The following is a 26082-nucleotide window of genomic DNA, read 5'->3' on the forward strand; positions in this document are numbered from 1 at the left end:
TGTGCGGAGCGCTAGGGGGCCGCATCCCGCCGGTGTCACGCGTGGAGCCTGGCTTCCCCCACAACCCGCCCCCCCCCCAGCGCGCTTCCAGCCGAAGCCCGGACTCCCGCTCCCGGTGTGGCCCCCTCTTGTCAGCCGCCTGTGACCCCTGGCGCTGCTGGGGGGGGGGGGGGGCGTGGCCAGCAGCGAGAACAGGAGGATTGACCCGCCCCCCTTCCCGTAGCTGGAGTCGAGGCGGAAGTGCGGGTCTCAGCTGACAACCTGCCGCGTGCCCGGGTCAGGGAAGGCTCACGTAGCGAGAGTGCTCAGCATGAAGCGGCTGTTGGGGGGCGGCGCGTGCCTCTCCCGCTGCTGCCCTCTTCTCCTCCTTCTCGCGCTCCTGCGGCTGGGCTCGAGCAGCGGCGCGTGCCCCTGCGGCGACCCCGCGCTCTGTCGCCCGATCGCCGGCACCCCGGAGTTCGAGGTATCCCGACTCCGAGAGCCGCAAGGGGCTCTGGGATTGGGAGCGGGGCGGCCAGTCTCGGGGCCCTGTGGCCTGCGGGGATTGCGGCACCGCCTCCCCCACAGGGCCTCGCGGCCTGTCGGCGCTGCGGGCCTCAGCCTCCTCAGCTCACCACTGTGGCCCTTCTGGCCTCGGACCCCTGGCTCCTGCCGCTCCCGGGCGCTGGTGCAGTGGCCTGGCCTGGGGGCTGTAGCCGCTCTACGAGCTGCCCCTTGCCACTCCCGCTGCATCGGCCTGGCGGGCGGCGTCGTGCGGTCCTCACCGCCCATTCCCAGGGGGAGACTCTCGGATTCGCTTGGGGTCCCCTCACCCCTAGCCCCGCCTGCGAGCCCTCAGTTATGGCCGGGGAGTCTTTGTGCCAGCCTGGCAGTGCCAGCGAGGGGAAAGGTTGAGGCCGAAGTACATATGAATTGTGACTCCTCTTAGCGCAGAAGCTAGAGTTGGGGAGTGAGCTGTTTTGTTGTGTTTATTACTCACGTGTTCATGGCTAATCGGTTGCTTCTCTTTTTTGGGCTCTAATGTATCTTTCTGGTCATTACACCTTTAGATGTGAAACTTTGACATTTGATTAGGGTTAGACCCTCCAATGTTGGTCTACTGTTAAATTACAGGGATGATTTAGTCAACCTCTTACAAAATCCAGCCCATTCAATCACAACAGTCTTGTTTTTAATGAATAAAATGAGTTGTAATCCATGACGATCTTCCTGAAATTTTAAATGAGTCTAAATTAGTTCATTAGCGAATAGTTTCAGTTAATCTAATCAGGTAGGGTAGGTTTATTTGGTCTGGCAGCTTCTGTTTGACAAAAAATTTATAAACTGGGTCAGCATGAATTACTGGGAAATGACATTGGATCCTGTCAAAGCTCCTGCCAGTTTGTTTACATTTTGAGACCAGTCAGCTGATGAATTTGGCAGGCCCTAGATCTGTAAAGGTAAAGGACAAGCTGGCTTTCAAGACGCATGAATAATTTAACGTTTTACTCTACCTAGAATGTATTTGGGCAGCAAGGGAAAGGAATGACGCAGTACTAATTTAAATTAAACTGTCATGAGAGTTTGACATTTGGTGTGATTCCAGGGACTTACTTTTTGTTCTGCTTTTGCAGGTCTTTGTGTTTGATGTTGGAAGAAAAACGTGGAAGTTCTATGATTGGTCACAGATTACAACTGTGGCAGCTTTTGGAAAGTATGACCCTGAGCTATTGTGTTATGCTCATTCTAAAGGAGCCAGGGTAGTACTAAAAGGTTGGTTACAGTTAGGGAAATGTGGGCATTTATGTATTAAATGTATAAGGGAATAATATATCCCCTTTTGCATAGGGTCATAATACACTACCACCCAGAATTTTTTTTTTTAAGTATAAAACAGGCAAAACTCCAATTCCTTCTGCCCCAATAGTAACAAAACTACTTCATTGTCAGCAAAATAAAGGATTTACTGGGAAAGAGATCAGTAGAAGTCACATGGGAATGGAGAGGAAGAAGTGGGAAGAGGAAGAACATATGCAGGACATGTGTCGGGTCTATGCTCCATGTATTTTGTATAATACTTAAAAATCAAATGTTGAATTAAAGAGCTATAACTCAATCTTAGAGGTTCTTGGACGCAAATAGCTCCAAATATATACTAGGAGGAAGGTGTGTGTAAAGAATTAAATGTTAAGAAAAAAATAGTGTAATACTTATGAGGCTGAAAATGCTGTTCATATTTGGGGTTTATTTTATATATGAAATCCTTCATTTGTGGCCACACTTAGATGTTGTACACAGAGTTTTGGACTTCTCATTACAAAAAAGACAGAAAAAGGCAACAAAGTTGTGGGAAGAAAGAGGGATTGCCTGAAAGGAAAGGTTAAAAGAAACAAGAAGAGTGAGTCACTATGTCTAGAAGTATCAGAAAGGTGTCAGCTTCGAGGAAGGAAGAGCAATAGTTCACAGTGGCTAAAGAAGGAATAACCAGAAGTAGTGGGATGAAACTGCAAAGAAAAATTCAGGAATAATCTCACACCATAGTATGATCCCCCAAGGAAACTTTACCAAAGAATACCAAACTACCCCACACTTGAATTGGCCTCCGCTATACAGTCCACATATAGCATGGAGATGAAGTATATGGCAGAATAGGATTTCCCCCCCAGCCCCATTATCTACTATTATTCAAGTAAGTGGTAATTTATTAAGATTTCTTGTTTAGGAGATGTACCTGTGAAGGAAATTATTGACTCTGCTAACAGAACAGCCTGGATAGCACGACAGGTGGACCTGGCCAAAAAGCAGTATATGGATGGAATTAATATAGACATAGAGCAAGAAGTTATTGTGATGTCACCTGAATACTATGCATTAACAGCTTTGGTTAAAGAAACTACTGATGCTTTTCATAGAGAAATTCCAGGATCACAGGTGAAAACAAAATTTATTTTCTAAAATGATAGATTTTTAAATCTGTGATGTCCCGGCAATTTATTCCATAATGTAAAGAATACTTGTCTGTAAAGTTCTGTGCAAGCCTCTGGCACTGTTTCCTAAGTCTGCGTTGTTAATTATATATATTATTATGGTCATATATAAACTCCTCATTGAGCTAGGTGCTGTACAAACAGAACAAAAATGGCTGTATTCTTTTTCTCCTAAGGATAATTGAAAATGCATCCTTTATGGAACTCAAATATTAAAATAGAAGCAATTTTGCTGGGATTGACAGTATTTTCATTATAGACCTTTTTGGTGTATTGGCTGCCGTGGTAAATCACTGTTCTGTTGTTATTGGTATGACTTAATGAAACTTTGAAAATACTGTCAAGTGTCAGAGTGGTAGCCGTGTTAGTCTGTATCCACAAAAACAACAAGGAGTCCGGTGGCACCTTAAAGACTAACATATTTATTTGGGCATAAACTTTTGTAGGTAAAAAACCTCACTTCTTCAGATGCAAATTTGAAAATACTGATAAGTTCAGCATGATGTTAGAAAAACTTGATAAATCTTTAGCAGGATTTAACAGGCAAAGGAATCAAAGATGTTAAAGATTTCCTTTGCTAAAGATTTATCTTTATCCTTTGCCTGTTCTCTGTCATGTTCTTAAATAGATTATCATTGATCATAGTTCTTAATTCTATTTTTGTGTGTGTGTGTATTAAATTACACACGTATAGAAGACTTTGCAGACATATTTAAAAAAAGGTGAATCAGATTTTGGGCCCACTAGTCTTGTCTGTGCCCCTTTTATGCATATTGATTTTATAGTTGTAAAGGCAGATTTGCTCTGAAAACTCAAAAATATTTGATTATTTTACAGGGTTTTAGCTGAACAGTTCCTCTTACGATCCATGGGTATCGAACAGCGCAACATTTTGAAAACATCCCATTAAAGTTTACATAGCTCTGCTTTACAAAACAAAGAAAACAGCAAAGCAACAGAATACATAAATTACACGCTAGATATAAAGTTGTGGTTTTCTCCATCAGGTCACCTTTGATGTGGCTTGGTCTCCAGCATGCATAGACAAAAGATGCTACAACTACAGTGGGATTGCAGATGCCTGTGATTTCTTGTTCGTGATGTCTTATGATGAGCAGAGTCAGGTCTGGACAGAATGTATTGCAAGAGCCAATGCTCCCTACAATCAGACCTTAGATGGTAAGAATCAGTCAATAACGTTAGCAACTGGCACATTTCTCTTTTAAAATGCATTATTGGAAGGGGACACCTTTTTTTCCTAAAATATATTGAATGCCTTTTGATTGCATTATTTGTTTTCTTGAAGCCTTTGATATTACTAAAATCTACTAAGAGAACTATTTTCACATTGGGGGAATAGGTACTTCAGATTTTTGTGGCACCATGGATGGACATAGAGCAGTTATGTGCTATTTGACACCTGGATTATATATATGTCACCCTCAGTGGGATTCAGGTACACCCATGGGCAAGATTTGGATTAGGGCATAGGCAGAAATGGCACCTACCTATGGCTCCACCTGCACCTGTTTAACTTCTTTCTTGACTGAAAATTATTTAAATGTGCAGGATTCCACAGCAGGTTAATGGCTCATGCTGTTTATGTCAACCTGAGCAGGAGTTGTAGGGTATCAGCTACCGAAACATCTTGAACTGCTTTATTCTGCTGTTAAACTTTATCTTTCCTTTCTGTGCATCATGTAGAACTTTATTGAAATATAAATTCTAAATACAAGTATATTGGCAGCTTTCTGCATATACTGAAACACCCTTTGTTTTTCCTTGCTGGCCAGGGTAGCATATGAAAGCTAGCTGGTGCGCTTCCCTGGAGCTTCCTAATGTCTCGCAGAAAGTTGATACCTGAGTCTTTTTAATACTTTTCTTTATTAAGAAATTAATCATATGGTAGATCACAGTAAAAGGATGTTATACCAAAGGAATTGCATTTGAAAGAGGGCCGTAGATGTATTTGTATTATGAATATCTGCCTTGATAACCTTTGCTTCTTTAGTGTTGAGAAATCTGCTCTAGGCATAGATTCTAAGGCCAGAAGGGATCATTATGACCTCCTGTATCACACAGGCCATATAACTTCCCCAGAGTAATTACTGGAACGTATCTTTAAGAAAAACATCCAATCTTAATTTAAAAATTATCAGCGATGGAGACCCTTGGTAAATTGTTCCAGTGGTTGGTTAATCTTGCTGTTAAAAAAAATTATGCCTTATTTCTAGTCTGAATTTGTCTAGCTTCAACTTTCAGCCATTGGATTGTGTTATACCTTTCTCTGCTAGTTCGAAGAGCCTCTTGTTAAATATTTGTTCCCCGTGTAGATACTTATGGACCGTTGTCAAGTCACTGCTTAATTTTCTCTTTGGAGCTCAGTCTATCACTATAAGTTTATCACTATATATTTTCTAATCTTTTAATCATTCTCATGGCTCTTCTCTGAACCCTCTGCAATTTATCAACATCTTTCTTGAATTGTGGGCACCAGAACTGGACGTAGTATTCCAGCAGCAGTCACACCATTGCCAAGTATAGAGGTAAAATAGCCTTTCTATTCCTACTTGAGATTCTCCTTTTTATGCATCTCTGGATCACATTAGCTCTTTCGGCCACAGCATTACATTAGGGGCTCATATTGAGCTGATTATCCACCATGACCCCCAAATCTTTTTCAAAGTCACTGCCTCCCAGAATCGAGTCCCCTGTCCTGTAAGTGTGGCCTGCCTTGTTTGTTCCTAGATGTGTGTTTTAATACAGCTAAATGTAAATATATACATCATTTGCTTGTGCCTAGTTTACCAAACATTCCAGATTGCTCTGAATCAGTGATGTGTCCTCTTGGTTACTGTTTCCCCTAATTTTTGTGTCATCTGTAAACTTTATCATTGATTGTATGTTTTCTTCCGGGTCATTGGTAAAAATGCTAAACAGTGTAGGGCCAAGAAACAATCCCTGCAGAACCCCACTGGAGATAGACCCACTCAAAAACGATTCCCCATATGTAGTTACACATTTTAATACCTATCAGTTAGCAAGTTTTTAATCCATTTAATGTGTGCCATGTTAATTTTATATCATTCTAGTTTTTTTATCAAAAGGTGATATATCGCATGACACACCTTACCGAAGTCTTACGACAACACTCTTATCTTTTATCAACCAAACTAGTAATCTCGTAAAAAAAAGATATCAAGTTAGTTTGACGGGGTCTGTTTTCCATAAACCCATATGGATTTGCATTAACTATATTACCTTGTATTACATTGGCATGTTAGTAAATATATACAGCAGAAAAAAGAAGCATGCATGTAAATTCATATTTTCTTTTAAATTAGGATATGATGACTACATTAGTATGAGCATTGAGCCTAAGAAGCTTGTGATGGGTGTTCCCTGGTACGGCTATGATTATAGATGTCTGGATTTGTCTAAGGTAAGATGAAGGCAGTTCTATTGTAACTGTTTTCGATATTATTTTCTATGATATGCTATATAATTTTTGGTAGTTTTTTTTTTTTACACAGTAAGGAAGTGCAAAGACTTTGTGGTCTCTAAGATAAGAGCACAGGACTGGGACTTAAGATATCAGTGTTCTAGTTGGTTCTGCCAGTGACTTATTGTGTGAGCCAGGCAAGTCATTTTACCTCTGTGCCTCCCTTTCCTCCTCTGTAAAATTAAGATGATGATACTTGGGCACCTGAAAGTGCTTTGAAATCTTTCGATGAAAAGAGCTTTATAAGTATGTAGCTCCCTCTTGTGGGGCAGCCTGATCCCTTCTGAAGGTAGTGGAGCCTCTTATCCCTCTGCTGGGATTTGGTGACCCCCTTTAGGACCAGTGGTCCCTGAGCTCTTAGTGCTTGGTGCCTCCATCTGGTGTCTAGTTGCACAAATCAGTAATCAACCCTATGACCTCTAGGATATTATAATTTATGGGTACAATAAATCAAGGAATTACATAAATAGCATTTTATTCCTGAAAAGGATAGGGGTAAATTAAAAGGAAGGGGAAGAGAACAGGCAAAGGAATCAAAGATGTTAAATAAACTCCTTACCCCCAAAATCCTGCAAATAAAAGCCTATAAACTAAATTGATATGAGAAAAATCTCATCCTCCTTTCTCCCCCCTCCACCAGTGCTCCCTAAAGGCCTTATCTTGGGGGTGGAGGGACTGGAGTTTGATGTGGATGGCTGGTATCCCTTCCTGGGAAGCTGATAGTCCTTCCTTTCAGCTGAATGGAGTCCCTGGTGGCCTTGAGCCCTGACTGTTGGGTTCAGCTGGCTTTCAGTCCTCACTGGTGCAGCAGAATCTTGGGATTGGTCTCTCTGTTGTGGAGCTAGGGGCTCCAGGTCAGTCTCAGGCCCTCTGATAGGGAGAGTCAAAATGGCCATCTCCCCTTCTACTGCAGAGACACACTCTCTTGAGGCTGCTTCTCTTCCAACATGACTTTCTGAAATCAGCTCTCCCCTCCTCACATGATCCCTGCCATGCTCAGTCATGGGTCCCAGGTATTTGAAGGCTCTCTGGGACCTGCAATTGATTGTCCAGGCATGTCAGTCAGGTTCCTGGGCCAGCCCCTACAGACACTGGGGCTCAAGCATAGGTGAGTCAAGCAGTCTCAGTTGAAGTTCCAGTCTGTGCCTCTGCTCCTCTTTGTGAGACCTGCTTCTCTGAAGGCACCTAATTGGCAAGGGGGCTACAAGTACAAAGTATTATTGAGTTGTTTGTTTGTTTTTATTTTATTTTTTTTATTATACAAATAATATAAAGTGAATATTAGTGCTATTTGTTTCCCATAGTAGACTGGTATGAGGAGCTGGAAGTTACTTATTTCAATTAAAGTTGAATTATTTGAACTTCTTTCTCTACATTTTACTGAAACAGATAGTAATCCATATCTGGTGTGGATATTTAGTTATTTTTAGCAGGTGCCTCTTTCTGACTTTCTTCCAGGCTTATCCCTTCTGAAAGGTTTAATAAATCCAAGTAACATGAACCAGAACTCCTGTTTTTTCAGGATCACGTTTGTTCCCTCCCAAATATTTCTTTCCGAGGGGCTCCATGCAGTGATGCTGCAGGGCGTCAGGTCACCTATGGAACAATAATGAAGCAGGTGAATAGTTCTATTTCTGGGAGCCTGTGGGATGAGGAGCAGAAGGCTCCATATTATGAATATAAGGTAAGCAGTTTCCTAGACAAACGTTTATGAGCTGTGGACTAAATGTACATGAACCTTAGTTCTGTTCTTGTAAAGCTAGATTCTCAGGTGTCATCTGTCCACTTTGTGATGCTCATGTGTTGCAGAGTGGATAGATTCCAGTTTAACTTATGTCAATGGAGAGTTCCCCTACACAAGGCTGGCAGAAGCGGCAGAGCTGGCTCCTGATCTAGCCTACCACCTCTTCATTGAGAGGAAGGATGCATGTAATGCCAGGAAGGGGATTTGGTAGGACAGAGTTCCACTATGCCTATCCTCCCTTGTCAGAAGGCCCCTAAGGAACCTTATGCCAGTGATGTAAGTTAAAACAGGCTCCCAGCTGCTCTTAATTTCTGCTGGTGCTGGGTGGCATAAGATCAGGGAGCTGCAACTGTCTTCTTTTGGCTTCCCCTCTTCACTGTGTCCAAACTCAATCTGGATGCAGTGGAAGACTGAGCCCATATATTATTATTGTGGACTGATAAAGCTGTAAATATTTCTTATGGTTCCGTTGGTGATGGATTGTCAGTTACTTGGTATTAAATTTTGTATAACTTTAATGCACTGATGACTAAAAGCTCTTAAAAATCACCAGCTGAAAGCAATATAATTTTTATTTGGCAAAATTCCATAACTTTCTCTAAATCTATGTTTATTGCTAGGAACAAAACCACATACTCTGTGACCTAATTTCATTTATTAGATTAGACTACACGATTGAAATCCTAGCCCGAGCCTTTGATATTATCAGCTTTTTAAATTAAATTTATCATTAAAATACCCACAGATCTAGTCATCTCATTTAACCTAAATTAATACAAACATCTTTGTAACTCATTTGTGGTTGTTTGTCTGGAGATCAGAGAAGCATACTAGTAAGAAAGCAGAGATGTTTATTGGTCTATGCATTGTAGAAGAAAGACAGCTGGAGTTGTGGGTTGTTGGTTTGATTGTGTTTGGTTTTAAACCAAACACACACAAATCCTTTTCAGGAGCTTCTTTGCACTTTTGGAAATGGAATTTTAGATTGTCTTGTTTGTAGAGCTTTTAAATGTAAGTCTGGAAAACCATTGTACACATTTTATTCATCTGAGTTTTTACTTCATTTATAATTATAGTTTTGATTCATTGCATTTAACCTCTTTGTATACGGTGTTTATATATGCTAACACAAATGTACTTATCAACTTTTTATAGGACTCTCTTGGTCATTTTCATCAAGTATGGTACGATAATCCACAGAGCATTTCCCTGAAGGCAACGTATGCAAAGAAACGTGGTTTAAGGGGTATTGGCATGTGGAATGGAAATTGTCTTGACTACTCCAGAAGTTCTGTAGCAGAGCAGCAGACTGAAGCAATGTGGCGAGCCTTGAGACCATAGCAACTATATAAGATAGTGAACACTACCTCTGGATTTAGAATGTAGAAAATTAATTGGTAGTTATGGCTAATATTCTGTATTATGCCTTCTTGCAAGCATGCACTGGTTACAAGCAAAACTTCATCTTGTCAGTCTCTGCTTAAGGCAGTATTTTTATACCTTAGAAAGTATTTAACATTGCATTAACACTGTTTTAACAGGTTCTGGTTATTCTCATTTTCATAACTGGCATCAGACCTTGAACTCGACACTCATAATATATATTAACAACATATGTGTGTTGAATCATTTAAAAGAGAGCATATGAGAATGAGGTGTTCTGCTCAACACAAATGCTTTATCATAACCAGTTACTGTGCTTTATTCTGTAAACTTTATATCTAAAAATATACACCGACTAGTTGTGAAGGTTTTAATTATTTGTAGCATTTAGCTTTGTTGCCAGTGAAACTGAAGAATTCAATATTCTTTTTATGTTTACATAACATTGTGAGGTTTTTTACAACTTCAAAAGCCAGAAAACCTCAGGCTTCAAAGAAAGCTTGCACCCATTTTGCTCAAAGCTGCATTCTAAAGTGTATATGATAAGCATTTCTTATGACCTGTCTAAACACATTGATTTCATAATTAACATTTTTAAGTGTCTACATTTTTGAATTAGATGATTGTAGTCACAGTACTGCTGTAATTTCTGATGCTAGTGGAGAAAATCTCTGTCTTTAGATCAATTTCATGTAGATCTTGCCGAGAGAAGAATCCTGTATCAGTAGAGAGATGGATTGGATAATCTAATAGATAATTTTTCATCTTGAAATTCTGTGATTCCTGACAACTAAGAGGATAGATTCCTTGATCTAGAGTGGTGTTTTTCAAATTTCTTTACACAAAACTCGGGCTGAATAAAAGGACCCTATGTTCATTTCTAGTTGCTTATAAAATGTGAAAATATTCAGAATGAGAAAATCTCAGGTTAGTCATAATATTTTCTGATGATGATTTATTGTGCCAGGGGAATTTTGAATGAAATATTAAAATATTTGCAAACATTTATAGAGATTGATGTATGTGTGTGCGTATTTCAGTAAAGTTTTGTTAAAATAGAAAGGAAATATTAAGGCTGAGGCAAAAGAACAATTCATGGCACTTTCATCTTCCTAGAAGCAAAATACAATATTTGTTTTTTAGTAATGTTTCAAGGATTATTTCGTAAATAAATTATCTACTAAACTGTTTTGGAGAGAGTCTTTTTTTGTATATAACATTTTAAAAGTGAGGTGTAATCCAAATCTCCTGAGTGTATGCTTTGTCTTTGAACATACTGCAATGAAAGAAGAAAGAACTGTTTTCTAGTCCTACTGTGTATTTGTTACAAAGATAGGCCCATATCCTGTGGACACTTACGCTTCAGTTTAATTTTATACGCTGTGAGTATTCCCATTAAAGTTAGTGGAACTACTCATGTATGCACTTAGTATATCAAATTAAGTGTTTTTTAAATGTTGATATTGTCTTATAGAGTCTGTGGACACAGTGAAATAATTAATAGAAGTCTGACATCCCCCCCCCCTCCTTAATCAGGATTTTGGTTTAAATACCTAACATTGTCAAGTTAGGCCCTGACTATGCTATAACTTGCAACTGAAGTTACAGTAGAACCTCAGAGTTATGAACACCTTGGGAATGGAGGTTGTTTGTAACTCTGAAATGTTCATAACTGAACAAAACGTTATGGTTCTTTCAAAATTTTACAACTTAACATTGACTTAATACAGCTTTGAAACTTTATTATGCAGAAGAAAAATGCTGCTTTTAACCATCTTAATTCAAATGAAACCTTATCAAATCTTTTTTTTAAACTTCCCCTTTATTTTTATTTTTTTAGTAGTTTCCATTTAACACAGTACTATATTGTATTGCCTTTTTTTTTTTTTGGTCTTTGCTGCTGCCTGATTGCATACTTCTGGTTCCAAATGAGGGGTGTGTGGTTGACTGGTCAATTCGTAACTCCCCTCCCAACATGAAGTGCTGCTGAGGAAAAGGGATGCTGCTGCAGAGCCATAACTAAACCTCTAGACATCAGGGGGTCACAGACTGGATCTGGATTCCTTACACTTGTAAAACAAAAGGCACTATATCACCTTTATCTGTGGTATCTCTTTTCATCTGCTGCTGTGTATTTCATTTAACTTTTGTTAAAACTTTAAAAGTAAACACTTGAATCTGATTCATCAACTACGTTAATTGAGCTATTTACAATTTCAAGTTTTCTGTATCACTGCAGAGAATAGAACCCAGAAGCCCAGTCCTCTGCTCTTATTTATTAAGTACTGTTAGTGTTTTCCATGCTGTATAAACAGAAAAGAGACAGTCCCTTCCTTCTAGAGTTTGAAATCTAAATTGGTTCTAGACAATACAGTTCAGATTCATAGGATTTAAGTTCCAATCTTGAAGTGGAACAGGGGGTGGTTGACTGGTTCATTTGCTGGGAAGGCTTTATGGAAGGATTTCAAGAAGGATTACATTGGAGACCAAGAGGTAGTATAGCTCACAAGATTTAGAGTTCCTCCTTTTGAAAGTGTTGCAAGAACTTTCACATCCTATTACTGACATCCTGTCTGTTTCTGTCACTTGCAATAATTAGTATAGCCTTGTCAGTTTTGTGGCAGCTTCACATTAACCTCTTGCAGCTTACTGCTTTGCTAGATATAATACCCTTTGGAACTAAGGGAGCAAGCAGGAGAGAATGGAAAAAGTTAACATGGAGGGGGTACTATTTCCCTTCCAGAGATCTGATACTCCGCACCGGAACATGCCTGTTGCCTCCCCTCTGAACTTGGTTAATAAATACGGTGTGCTCTACATTTTCTTTCATGTAAGACTGACGATGATCTTATTTACAACCTCAGGGCTAGGACAAGGGCATTTGATTGTCAATGCAGCTACACTTAAGAGAAGGAAAAGAAACAACAAAACTGATATGATAATTTAGAGATAGGTATGTTTACAATGCTTGAATTTCAAAGCACAATGAGGTAGATATCTGAAACCTCAGTATTTTGTGGGTTAAACTGATTGAGCTATATGTACCTCAAAAATACACTTTTATCCACAATTATGGGTATACTACAAATTACAATTCCGTATTGATCGTCATTATATAAAATTGACGTGTTATGCTAATTCACTATTTGAAAATTTTTTAATGCTGTTTCTTTACATTTGATTAGCTTATAGTAAAAAATAAACACGCTAATAGATTAAACTGCATGTTTTATGAGTATAAGTGAATTACAACTGAGTTACAATTATTAGCTTGAGCTATTTTAAGGCATTTTAAATACATGATATACCTCTATTTTAACATATACAATTATCCTATCTTACATATTGAAAAGTCTCTTTACAATAAAAGCATAGGAACATAAAAACAATACTGACATGCTGAGCTTCTATACAAATATATTACACAATCTCAAGTAATGCGATCCTTCTAAAATACTGGTGTTTCAGACTGAAGTATTAAAGATGACTGAATTTTCTTCTGTGCCAGCTCTGCTCTCAATGCTCGTAAATCAGAGGCTGCCTGCTTTCTCATCTGCAAAAGAACTAGAGATTATTTAAGGAAGATTTTGAAGTTGAAGATATAGTAAAGATTTAACTTTTACGTTGGTTAGATGGATATAGAATGTGCCTTTGATTCTAACCAGTTCTCGCCCTGCCTTTCTGCATGTTTCCTTTGTTGTGTCATCTTTAAAAGTCAAATCCTGAAATCCTTACTCAGCAAATTCCTATTGACATCAGTAGGAGTTTGCCTGGATAAGGAATGACTAAAAATTGACTATGAATCTCAGGATTGTTTTGTTATAATTGACACTATTTTTCTTCTAGAAATACATTTTCTAGTCTTTTGACTTTTGCTAGCAATGGACAGAATTGTCGCCCACACTGCAGATGATGAGGCAAAGGGAAAAATTCTTATTTTAGTTGCAACAGTATAATCCACATCGATTTCAGTGTCATACTCTGAATTCACTTCTCTATAGCTAAAATTAAAATCTGGCTCCAAGCTTATGTGAAAAAATGTATATTGTACTGCAGTTGTCTAGACCAGACCTGGTCTGTGAATAAAATGACCTTGTCAGACAATTAAATGTTCCTGGGTTTTCATTCTGTCCTTTATCTTCAGGTTAGACCAGCTGATTTCCATCCTAATTTTTTCCATTTCTTTGTGGATGTTGTTGGCTGCTCCCCGCCCCCCCCCCCCTGTGTTTTATCCCCCTTATCGCATCTCCGTTATTGCCTGCTCCCTTAGTACCCTTTGAGGATGCCAATACCTTGTTACCCTGCAGATGTTTAAAATTGTGAATTTACTCCTGTCAGTCTCTCATAGATGTGATTCTATCTCCAACAGCTATAATTAGATGTTTTCTTCCACTTTCTGAAGTTGGTGTCTTGCAAACAAGGCTGGATAATGAATTACTGTTCCAGAGCTGTGATTGAGCTTGTTTTCCCTAATACTCAACTTTTGTTCCACTTCATTTGTTGTCTTCATACAGTGTGAGGCAGTAATAACTTTCTCATGTCCCTTTTTTACTTTGCCCTTCCAAAAAACCCTCAATGTCATTGATTTAGATTTGTAAATAGTTTATGGGATGCTTATTCTACCTCTGCATCTTCTTTCTTTCATTGGAGAGCAATGGACATCAGTGTTATTTTATTTATAGATTTTCTATTGTGCTCATCTAAGTCTGCTGGTTCTCTACAACTCTTGGACTGGTGTAGTCTTTTTAATTAATTGCCTTCCATATCACGCTACTCATCTTTTCATCAGACATTTCTGAAAGGCTCTACAAGGCTATGTCAATCTCAGACTCTCCAAACTATGGCCTATATCAGGGATCGGCAACGTTTGGCACGCGGCCCGCCAGGGTAAGCCCCCTGGTGGGCCAGGCCGGTTTGTTTACTTGCCACGTCCGCAGGTCCGGCTGATCACGGCTGCCACTGGCCGTGGTTCGCCACTCCAGGCCAATGGGGGCTGCGGGAAGCGGTGTGGGACGAGGGATGTGCTGGCCACGGCTTCCCGCGGCCCCCATTGGCTTGGAGCGGCGAACCACAGCAAGTGGGAGCCGCGATCGGCCGAACCTGCAGACTCGGCAAGTAAACAAACGGCTCGGCCCGCCGGGAGCTTACCCTGGCGGGCCGTGGGCCAAATGTTACCGATCCCTGGCCTATATTGTCTACTATGTCCGCTTTCTTCTACAGGGAGAGTGTGTACAATTGCTCCGGTAGGGCAGGCTGGAGGCTGTGGTGGTTGCCATTATGGAATGAAAAGGGGGTTAGGTACATAAACCCCTCTGAACATGGGAGATGTGCCATCTGCACATTCCACGGCTTCCTTTCTTCCTCCCCTCCAAGCCTTTATTGCAGCTGGGCTTCTGTGCTATCCTCACATTCTCAGAAAAGGAAGGGATAAGAAAATTGGACCAGTATCATTTTATTCAGTGATTTTTTTTTCAGCTTTATGGGCAAAGGCAGGGTCTGCAGAACCTAATCCATGTTAAAAACCCATGAATAGTGCTCTCATTTGGGTCATGGGATGGGGTGACAGAGAATGTCTGCATTCATTCTACTATCTTCTCCCATCTCATTGGAGCTTAAAGCCATCATTGTACTGCTGAACATCACCAAGTTCTACTCTATGCTTCTCAGCTCTGTGAGAGGCTTGCTGTGTGATGGTGGACAGGTCACTTAACTTGTGGATCTCCAGTTACCTCATGTAAAATGGGAATTGCAACGAAGACATGATTATGAGGCTTACTTAGGCTGTCTGCACTACAGCGTTTTGTTGACAAAAGTTATGTCAATGTACACCATCGCTTTAATTAAACTGCTTTTGCATATCCATACACTATGCACTTTGTGTTGGCCGAGTGCATCCGCACTAGCATTTCTTGCATCAACACACAGAGCAGTGCTGTGTGGTAGCGATCCCACTATCCAAGGGGCCGCAGGGTCCTGTGAGAAGGGTTTACAGTGCCTCATGGGGCAAGTACATCATATGATGAATGTTTCTCAATCCCATCGTTCCATGGGCATGCTACTAGATTGGGGGGAGAGTGTAGAGTGTGTGTGTGGGAGACACAGTGGGTGGTGGGTGAGTGTGTATGTGAGAGAGACAGAGTTTGTGTTGAGGGAGAGTGAGTGTTGGCATACTGTCTCTAAGTTCAGACAGCAGCTGGAGGCAACCACTCCAGAGGCTGGGGGAGGGGAATCCCTCCCCCCCCCCCCAATCAGCCCCTGCCTCCAGCCCTGGCGCTGCACAGCAGAACAGTCCCCTGCAGTAGCAGCCTGCCTGCTGCTGTGTTCCTAGTGCCAGATAGGCTTGACAAAGGTCTGGTTTTCAACCGGAAGATCCAGTCGAAAAGGGAAACTGGGCTGGCAGCATCTGGACACTAGAAGTCCAGTTACCTACAGTAACTGGCCTCTGCCACTGGGGTGGTGGGAAGAGCAGCAGCTGCTGCTGGAGCATGGGGGAACAGCTCGGCTTAGCAGCTGCTGCTCTTCCTGCCCCCCCCACCCCGTCTGACACAGAACGGGGTGGCTACTGGACTGGGCTTCAAAGTAGAGGCCGTCGGAGGGAGCTGAGGGGGGGAGATATGTAACCTGTCTGCCCCTCCGCCCCACTGTGTCCTGATTTCCCCACCCTTCTCTCCAGGAACTAACCCCCCATCTCCTGCCCTGGTGTGCCCCAATTTCCCCACCCTGGCCCCTCGCTCCAGGGCTGGACTCTCCCGCCCCTCACTCCAGGACTCCCCAACCCTACTGTGCCCCAATTTCCCACCTGGCCCCTCGTTCCAGGGACTGACTCCCCCCTTCCCTCTCATCCAGCCCAGAATGCCCCTCTCTGGCCCCTCGCTCCAGGGATGGATCCCGCAGCCCCACTGTGCCCCAATTCCCCCCACCACCGCAATTTCCCCTCCCCAGCCCCTCACTCCGGAGACCCTCTGCCCCATTGAGCCCTTATTTCCCCACCCCAGCCCCTTGCTCCAGGGGCCAACATCCGTGCTCCCCTGTGCCCTGACTTCCCCACCCCACCCCCATTGTGCCCCGATTTCCCCTCCCTGGCCCCTTGCTCTGGGTACCCCCCCGGACCCCTTCACTTTGCTGTGCCCGGATTTTGCCACCCTGGCCCCAGGGATCGATGCCCTCCCCGCTGTGGCCCGATTTCCCCTCCCTAGCCCCTCGGTCCAGGGACCACAGCCTCCTGCTGTGCCCCAATTGGGCAGGCAGGCAGGCTCCATGTCAGGTCCTCCCCGCTCTGGAGGCGGCAGGTGAGTCCCAGGAGATGGGTAGTGAGTGACGGGGCAGGGGTGGGGGGACAAGTAGGGGATGGGGCGGGGCAGGGGTGCTTGGTTTTCGGGGATTAGGAAGTTGGTAACCCTAGTGCCGGAGAGAGCTGGAGTCCATGGTAATGATTTGCTCTTTGCTGCCGGAGCGGCATGCTCAGCTGTCAGAACTTCCCAGAGCTTTGAAAGGGGAGTGGCTGCATGTCTGGGCAGCTGGAGTGAGCAGAGCGGTCACGGTGGGTGTTGTGGGATACTGGGAGAGGCCAGTTATGGCAACATAACGAACAGCACTGATGCTTTGTTGTTTTAACTTTGCCACAAAAAGCTCTATGCCTCTTGTTGAGGTAGTTTGGTTGGCACACCAGGAGAGTTTTACTAACAAAACTGCAGTGTAGACAAGGCTTTAGTTTATGCAGTTCATGGAAAATGTAAACACTAGGAATGCTGCTTATTACTACATGATGTGGAGTAGGCACATTGGTCATTTTGCTTAAGTGAAAGCTACAGCTAACACAAAGAAAGCTTTAACACAGGGGTCGGCAACCTACGGCACGCGGGGCCGGCCGGCCATGACCCCAGACCAGCGGCAGGCGGGCCCCCCCCGTCTCCTCCCTCACCGCACTCGGGTTCTGCGGCTCCTGGAAGTGTGAGCCGCCGCCGCTGCCCCTCCCGGAGCTCCCCCCTCCCGCTGCCTCTGCACTCTGCGGGGGAGAGGCTGTGCGCGCGGCAGCCCAGCAGCGTGTTTTGCCTCCACATGGAGCCAGCGTCTGACCTGCATGGGCATGGTAAGGGGAGTCCTGGGAGGCAGTCAGGGAGCAGGGGGAGGGTCGGGAGTTCTGGGGGTCCTGTCAGAGGGCAGGGAGTGGTTGGGTGGGGCGTGGGAGTCCCAGGAGTCTGTCTGGGGGTGGGGGTGTGGATAAGGGTCAGGGCAGTCAGGGGACAGGTAGGGGGTAGGGTCCTAGGGGGGCAGTTAGGGTGGGGGGGTCCCAGGAGGGGGCAGTCAGGGGACAAGGAGCAGGGGGGGTTGGGGGTTCTGAGGGGGGCAGTCAGGGGGTGGGAAGTGGGAGGGAGTGGATGCGGGCGGGGCTCTCTCCCCCCCCCCGGTCCTCTCTTTTGATTGTTGAAATATGGTAACCCTAGGCGAGGTGGGAGCCGGGGGGCGCATGGGGGCTGGAGCCCACATGCATCCGCTGCAATCTGCAGGAGCTAGTTTCCCGCTAGCGCCGTCGCCTTTGCAGGGCTGCTGCCCCCCTGCACCGCGCCGGCTCCTCCATGGCTGGGGCTCGCCGCTGCAAGTGGGACACTCTGGCTCTCTGTTGCCTCCAGAAGGCGGCTTCTCCCTGCCGAGCTGCTGCAGCGGCCCAAGCCCGGCAAAGTCAGTGAGTGGACTCGGGGCGGGGGCCACCGGGGTGGTGTGGGGAGGGCTCGCGGGGGCGCTGTGCACCCTCCAGGGGAGTTCAGGGGGTGGGGAGGGGGGAACCTGGTCTGGGGAGCAGCCCCTGGGCATGGCTGGCCCCTGAGCAGGCTGGCCCCTGGGGTCTATAAAGGCTCGTTTGGATTTGCCCCTCAATGAACAGATGTGCAGGGGGGAGGGGGGGGAGGTAGAAGTTTTGCATAGGGCGCAAAATATCCTTGCACCGGCCCTGCCCAGGGGGTGCGTGCACCCCAGGTTAAGAACCACTGCACTAAACTGATAAGATCTGCATTTTAATTTAATTTTAAATGAAGCTTCTTAAACATTTTAAAAAACGTGTTTACTTTACATACAACAATAGTTTATAGACTTATAGAGAGAGACCGTCTAAAAACGTTAAAATGTATTACTGGCACACAAAACCTTAAATTAGAGTGAATAAATGAAGACTCGGCACACCACTTCTGAAAGGTTGCCGACCCCTGCTTTAACATAATATCTCTTCAAATACTAACTAACTTTTAAAAATGTCAAATATTTTATGGCTCTAGATTTTATAGCGAAGAAAATCTCTATTTGTTTAATGTACAGGTTGGTTAGAATAAATGCAGATTACCTTAATTTCTATTATGAGTTTCATTTTTGTATTATCCAGCTTTCTCTTTAGTTGATCAATTTCGTGCTGCACTGTTGTAATCTGGATGATTGTGGTGTTCTATGGGGAATAAACAAAAAGCTTTTATGCAGCTCAGCTATACTATATATATTTTTCTACCACTGCAGTTATTGACTATAATCTCTCTCCCTCCCCCGCACCAGGACAGCAATCCTCTAAACTCTTCTTCCAAGCCTCCTTCAGTTTTTGACTCCCCTCCCCCCCTCAAATGTCCTGTATTGTAGCAGTCTTCTCTCAAAAGGAGGGCAGCTCCCTCCAACAGTCAAGCCCTGCTGGCCTATGAGGAGGGGACACCCACAATTTTCCCAAGCCCTGTTACTCTGGGAGATGGATAGTAGCACATTATTTTGCTACTGGTCTTCACGACTGGACCCTGTATATGATTAAAAAAAATATGAATGTCTCAATCTCACCCATGTAATGCCTTTGCTTTGTCTCAATCAGGACATTGATGGCGATCTGCTATATTCAAGAACAGTGTGGATTAAACAGAACACCACCTCTATAATGGCAGTATCATTTTTCAAAAATTAAATGGCTTAGTTATAATGACAGTGAGATTAGTGTTTTCAAAAGTATGGTCCAGATCCTTAGCTGCTGTAAATCAGCATGGCTTCCTAGAAGTCAATGTAGCTGAAGGGGACGTGTGTGTTAGTCTTTTTTTGATGCTCTAGGCCTTTGAAAACCTCTATATATCCCAGCGGCTATATCTACATTACATGCCACTTGCAGCGTTGGAGAGGCAGCGGAGGGAGGGGGAGCCTGCGCGCCGAGTCCTCGCTCCTCCCCCCTCCCTCCTGCCCGTGAAACGCCACAAGCCAGCTGATTGCCACGGGCAGGGGGGGAAGGCGCTGATCCGCGGGGTCTGCCAGCGGGCGGGAGGCGCTGTGGGGGGGGGAGGAGCGTAGGGAGGCTGCCAGCTGTGGAAAAAGCAGGCAGCCAAACAATGTAAGAGTGGAGCATTGCACAACTTTAAATGAGCATGTTCCCTAATTGATCAGCAACGTAACAATGAAACAACGTTAACAGGGACGACAAAGTGAGGAGTTACTGTAATAGAAGTAACTGATAGAGCACATGCTTCTGTAATACTGGCAGTGCTACCCAGACAGAGAGCCATGCTTAATAATAATTACACGTATTGTGCTTTACAAGTATTTATCTCTTATAGCTTTCAGATGTGAACACAAAAACATCCACAAATACTTTGCCACAGTAGATTTTCTGTTATTTTGGCTAGTCTAGTTTCAAATTAACTATCAGAGGGGCTTTCGCTACTTCCCTTGACAAATTATTCCACAATTTAGGAGATTTCACTGTCAGGAAGTTTTTCCTCAGTCTATCTGACCAGTTTAGTTACTCTTCCCTTAACTCTCACCAATTCCTTCTGCTAATGTAGGTCTCAGAGCAACACACTATTTTCAAAGTGCAAGTGCACCAAAGGCATTGAGACCGAGATTACTAGTTCCCTACTTCTTCAACACAGTAGGAAGTTTGTAATCTTTCTGCATGAACTTAAAGGATATTTGTGCCCAGTGTACACACAGAGCTATGGCTGTGCTGTTGCACACAAGCATTTGGAACATCTTTACACCAGCATACAACGCGTGATACATATAATTCATTCATGAAAAATCTCTGTTATATTAAAAAAATACTAGTTTATACAAAACTAAACAAGTTGTTACCATGTGGAAAAGAAGTAAACTTTGTGTTCTTACATGTACACTCATGCATTCATCCAGCATTCATGGAATACTTGGGTGTGCTATTTCCATGAAACACTCTGGGCAAACAAAGAGTAATCTGTAAGATCACCAGGGATGGTCCACACTTGGCCTATGCAAACAGATTGTCTTATACTATGCAAATGAAAAATGGACTAATGCTCCTATTCTTGGTAAATGGTTTTCTAAACGAATTAAGCTTTTTTAGATATAAAATCCCTAAAACAAACCTGGTCAATGGTGTACTCTGATTAAACTAGATGGGCTATGCTCACCTCTGAAGGACATATGACTGTTTTACAGATAAAGTCATTAACGACTTAGATATTGGCATAGAAAGTATGCTTATTAAGTTTGCGGATGATACCAAACTGGGAGGGATTGCAACTGCTTTGGAGGACAGGGTCATAATTCAAAATCATCTGGACAAATTGGAGAAATGGTCTGAGTTAAACAGGATGAAGTTTAACAAAGACAAATGCAAAGTGCTCCACTTAGGAAGAAAAAAATCAGTTGCACACATACAGAATGGGAAGAGAATGTCTAGGAAGGAGTACGGCAGAAAGGGATCTAGGGGTTATAGTGGACCACAAGCTAAATATGAGTCAACAGTGTGATGCTGTTGCAAAAAAAGCAAACATGATTCTGGGATGTATTAACAGGTGTGTTGTGAGCAAGACACAAGAAGTCATTCTTCCGCTCTACTCTGCTCTAGTTAGGCCTCAGCTGGAGTATTGTGTCCAGTTCTGGGCACCGCATTTCAAGAAAGATGTGGAGAAATTGGAGAGGGTCCAGAGAAGAGCAACAAGAATGATTAAAGGTCTTGAGAACATGACCTATGAAGGAAGGCTGAAAGAATTGGGTTTGTTTAGTTTGGAAAAGAGAAGACTGAGAGGGGACATGATAGCAGTTTTCAGGTATCTAAAAGGGTGTCATAAGGAGGAGGGAGAAAACTTGTTCACCTTAGCCTCTAAGGATAGAACAAGAAGCAATGGGCTTAAACTGCAGCAAGGGAGGTTTAGGTTGGACATTAGGAAAAAGTTCCTAACTGTCAGGGTGGTTAAACACTGGAATAAATTGCCTAGGGAGGTTGTGGAATCTCCATCTCTGGAGATATTTAAGAGTAGGTTAGATAAATGTCTATCAGGGCTGGTCTAGACAGTATTTGGTCCTGCCATGCGGGCAGGGGACTGGACTCGATGACCTCTCGAGGTCCCTTCCAGTCCTAGAATCTATGAATCTATGGAAACAATTACTAAAGTTTGGAATCTCTGGATTATGGTGGTAAATTTGTTCTTACAATTTATACTCTATACAGAAGCCAAATTTCATGGAAAGAGAGAATGGAATTGACAAATATGAACAAATGATATTACCTTGGCGTTTGCAATGTGTGTTAAATTGTTTGGTCGTTTCCTGATATCTCTGGCTTCCAGCTGCAACAGTAACTTTTGATAGTAAAGCTCTACATCTTGTCGCAGTTTATTTAAAATGTCCTCCAATGAAGCTGTAGCTTTCTTAGTTTCAAAATATTTCTTTTTCCATGCATCACGAGCTACACAGGACAACAACATCTCTGTTTGTTCTTGATCAGGTTAATATACAGTACATTAGGAATAATAATAATGAACAGCACACAGTTCTTGTGTAGTGTGCTTCAACTTCAGTGGTTTATTCATGTATGAAAAATGTAGCATTGTTTTTTAAAATCAATGAATGTTTAGCTAAACTAAACATTACATTAACTATACAGTCACACAGGATTAGCTGGACCCCAGCCAACTAAAATTAAAGGCTAGATCTGTCCTCTAAGGTTTGACTGAAGCTCCAGCAGGAACGCTGTAGGACCAGAGTTTCAGTCCTGTGGAGCTTTGCCGCGCTGCACGACTAAGCTGTACAAAAGAGCTAGGTTTGCAAAGTTTATTAGTTCTGCAGGTCCAGCGCTAAAGAGAACTAGGAGCATGTGTTATGCAGAGCTGGGGAACGCCACAGGTCCAGAGTTCTTGAGCAGAATTCAGGGGTGGATGCAGCCTCCTGACTCAGTGGGTGCAATATGGTGTCGTCAAGGGGGGTCACTGACCATCAGCAGGAGCACTCTCTGCCCCAGTACTGCAACCCTAATTCCAGCCAGGTGCAAAGGGGAGGGCAGGGGGGAGGATGGAATTGTCTGGAGAACAAGCCCACCCCTACACTATCCTTGCAGCAGCAGCTCCTGTCCTGCAGGGCTGGGGCTGGCTCCCAGTGCTGGGCATTGTCACCTAGTACACAGGGTTGTATTTCCACTCAGGTTTGGCACCCAATGTTATGATTTTTGGGGGGGCAAATGACCCCCATAAACTCATGCTAAAGCTGTCCCTGGCAGAATGCCTAAGATTAATAGAAAACTTTCTGCAAACATTATTTACCTTACAGTAACTGAGGGTCTTTTAGATGTGTTGTCTACATGTAGTCCACTCTGGGGGCTAGAGTCACAAAAGGACTTAGGTACCTAAGTGCCAGGTTAAGTGCCTACATCCTAGAATCAGGCCCCACTGGGGTGCACAAAACCTCTGCTCTACTGATGTCAAATCCTGAAGTCACCTAAACGCATTTGGCACCTACATTTCTGCAGTAAAAGGTCCCTAGCAGCCTATGTGCTACAGCTTCATTCTAGGCGTCCACATGTCTAAGCTCCAGTGTGATGCATGAATGAGGGGAAGCTAGGAGGTCCTCTGCCTAACTCACCTGCAGGGCCAGTCCAGTAAGTGGGCTCAGAGGACATCCATCAGATTGGGCCCCCACAGGCCAGTTCACACAAACTGGCTGGGGAACGAGGAACTCCCTTCCACATAGCTTTTTGCACAATAGGGTATTCACTGGGGTTGTGGGAGATCCCCCAAGTATCCCTTCTACCTGAGGAAAAGAAGGGATTTGAACACGTCTACTACTTCTCAGGTGAGTGCCCTAGGTGGACATGTGTGTTGGGTGGGAGTGGGAGGGCTCCCTCCATTTCATTGGAGCAGGGGAACTGGATTTTGGGTTTCCCCATCTCCTTGATAAATGCACCGGCCACAAGCATCAGCCTCATACTTTCTTTCTCGTTGGTCCAATGACGCTTTCATTATTTTTCACAGTGGAATGTTTCAACAGGAGAGGCTGAGGAAACCCCCCACATCAGTATAGTCTCTAGCCCAATGTTTAGGCCACCTCCTCCAACAAGTAGTAGATTCCCTATTCAAATCCCTTCTTTCATTGCAGGTGAAGAGGGACTTGAGGTGGGTGTCTCCCATAAGCCAGGTAATCTAATGCCAAGAGGGGGTTTGAACTCAAGAATCCCAAACAGATGGAAGTGCTTCCCTGAAGTCTGGACTTAGATGTGAAACTCCCTGAGAGAAGTGGGGCTTAGGACATACCCCTCATCTTGGCAGCTCTCATTGGCTAGCTTAGGCGGGGAGCCACCTAGCATGTTGGCTTTTGTGAATCCCATTCTAAGGTGCCTATCTAGCCCCATTCATTGTATAGGGAGCATAGGTGACTCACTCAGGCTTTGTGAATCCCAGTGATTTTCTAGGCACCTAAAAGTTGGGGGGCGTGTGTTTGATGCTGACCATTTCCACACTTACAGTCCTTTGTGAATCTAGCAGTCCATGAGTTGCATGTGCTTTATGCGTTCAGCATTGGACTCTTTTGCCCGAGTGTTTGTTGGCCTGTGCATGCCCCCTTTAGTTCTCTTTAACTAAAAAGAAAAGTTTTGATACGTCCAGGAAATAAAGCCTCTTCTTATTATCATTAGAAAGGGGTTTCAGGGAGAAAACAGGTATGTGAATACAGTAGTCCAGTTTAAGTGAAAATCTGAAACTATGTTAGGAACAAATTTTGGCTGGGGTTTAAAGGAGACCTTAACCTTATCAAAACTACTGTATGATGGCCCTGCCATGACTGCTTGTAGGTCTCCTACTCTACATGTTGGGATAATTGGCACTAAGAAAGCGGTTTTCACAGAAAGGTAGTATAAAGAACATGATGCTAATGGTTCAAATGGAAGCCCCCATCAACCAAGCTAAAGCCACAGCGCAATCTTAGGAGGGAGGTAGCTCCTATACAGGAGGGAATATATATATTAATTCTGTGAGGCATGTAGACACTGTAGGATGTGAGAATATATTGTGGGTGTGAATTGGAGACCGGTAAGTGGAGATAGCTGCTAGGCGTACTCTTTTAATAGTGAATTCAAATCTCTTTAATCAGCATAGATAATTTTAAATCACGGGAATGAGTGGGAGAGTTGATGTTGTTCTGCCCAAAGAGTGAATCTTTTCCATTTGGCATAAGTGAGCTTTGTCAAGTCCTTCCTGCTGTGAATCAAGATGTTCTGGACAGCTTTGGAACATGATTTCTCTATATTAGTCAGGCAGCCAGCATCTAGGCTGTAAGGTACAGAGAAAGTGGATCTGGATGGAGTGTCTTCCCATTGTTTGGGAGATTATGTCCAGATCCAGGGGTAATGTTATTGGAGGTTATACTAAGAATCTTTACGGGTCTGAGAACTATAACTACCTGCACCAAGAAGTTGCTAGCAATAGCTACGTGGCACCATCTCGTCTGAGTTTCCACACTGTCCTCAGAATTAGAGGAATCAGTGGATAGATGTAAGTCAGCCCAGGAGATGAGCTGAGGAAAAGTGTCCGATAGAGATCCTGCACTCAGACTCCCTTCTGAAATAAAAGGTATGGCATTTCTTGTTTGACTCCATGGCAAACAAGTCTATGGCTGGGTGATCCCATTTGTGAAAGATCTGTGATTGACTGAATCCTTTATGGACTATTCATCGTTAAAGGACGAGTGTCTGCTCACGTGACCTGCTAGGATATTAATCCTGGAAGGTGAATGGCTGTCAGGGCAATCTGATGTCAGATGCACCAGTTCCATATGCGAACAGCTCCCTGGCATAGTGGAAATGATCTGTTCCTCCTTGTCTGTTTACGTAAAACATCGCCAAGATGTTTGTCATGCCTGTATTGTTTTACCATGGATTAGAGGATGGAATGTCATATACGCTAAACAAATTTCTCTCAGTTCTAAGATATTTATGGAAAGACAAGACTTGTCTCTTGGCCATAGTCCCTGAGTCTGATGTTGATTCAAGTGCACTCCCCATCTGAGGTTGGAAGCATCCATTACTAGCATTACTGTGGATAGAGGAGAAGAAAATTGAGCACTTCTGCACACTTGAATAGGATCCTTCCACCAATCTCGTGATAATAGGACTTCCTGAGGTATCTGCACTGCCATAGCTATGTGGCGTTTGCTTGATAGGTAGCTGGACTTCAACTAGCCTTGAATACAACAAGGCATGAGGAGTGACAAACATGCACAGTGCATGTAAT

General features: G+C 43.5%; 2 protein-coding genes across 2 annotated transcripts in view; one reads left to right on the top strand and one right to left on the bottom strand.

Annotated features, from left to right (window-relative positions):
• Positions 1–224: 224 nt before the first annotated feature.
• LOC112107712 (di-N-acetylchitobiase) lies at positions 225–10785 on the top strand. Its single transcript, XM_024201545.3, has 7 exons — positions 225–463; positions 1614–1752; positions 2702–2910; positions 3974–4145; positions 6311–6408; positions 7991–8152; positions 9368–10785. Exons 1-7 carry the CDS (start codon positions 311–313, stop codon positions 9551–9553), a joined length of 1119 nt encoding a protein of 372 aa, XP_024057313.1. The 5' UTR covers positions 225–310; the 3' UTR covers positions 9554–10785.
• Positions 10786–12764: 1979 nt separating this feature from the next.
• The window catches only part of LOC113405049 (spermatogenesis-associated protein 1-like), a 36491-nt gene continuing 23173 nt past the window's right edge, over positions 12765–26082 (bottom strand). The window contains exons 12-14 of the mRNA XM_026655563.2: positions 22093–22271; positions 18930–19028; positions 12765–13148 (exon numbers count right to left, since the gene is read on the bottom strand). Of these exons, the coding sequence (XP_026511348.1) occupies positions 13044–13148; positions 18930–19028; positions 22093–22271 (383 nt within the window). The 3' untranslated portion in view covers positions 12765–13043. The remainder of the gene's footprint in view (positions 13149–18929; positions 19029–22092; positions 22272–26082) is intronic.

This window comes from Terrapene carolina, unplaced genomic scaffold (assembly GCF_002925995.2).
Source record: "Terrapene carolina triunguis isolate 2854851 unplaced genomic scaffold, T_m_triunguis-2.0 Scaffold210, whole genome shotgun sequence".
Lineage (NCBI taxonomy): Eukaryota > Metazoa > Chordata > Testudines > Emydidae > Terrapene > Terrapene triunguis.

Excerpts from the sequence above, each read along its gene's own strand:
- LOC112107712 (XM_024201545.3), top strand. The coding sequence starts at position 311 with ATGAAGCGGCTGTTGGGGGGCGGCGCGTGCCTCTCCCGCTGCTGCCCT. Across the intron at positions 4,146-6,310 it reads CTACAATCAGACCTTAGATG|GATATGATGACTACATTAGT; the intron begins GTAAGAATCAGT and ends CTTTTAAATTAG. Across the intron at positions 8,153-9,367 it reads CTCCATATTATGAATATAAG|GACTCTCTTGGTCATTTTCA; the intron begins GTAAGCAGTTTC and ends AACTTTTTATAG.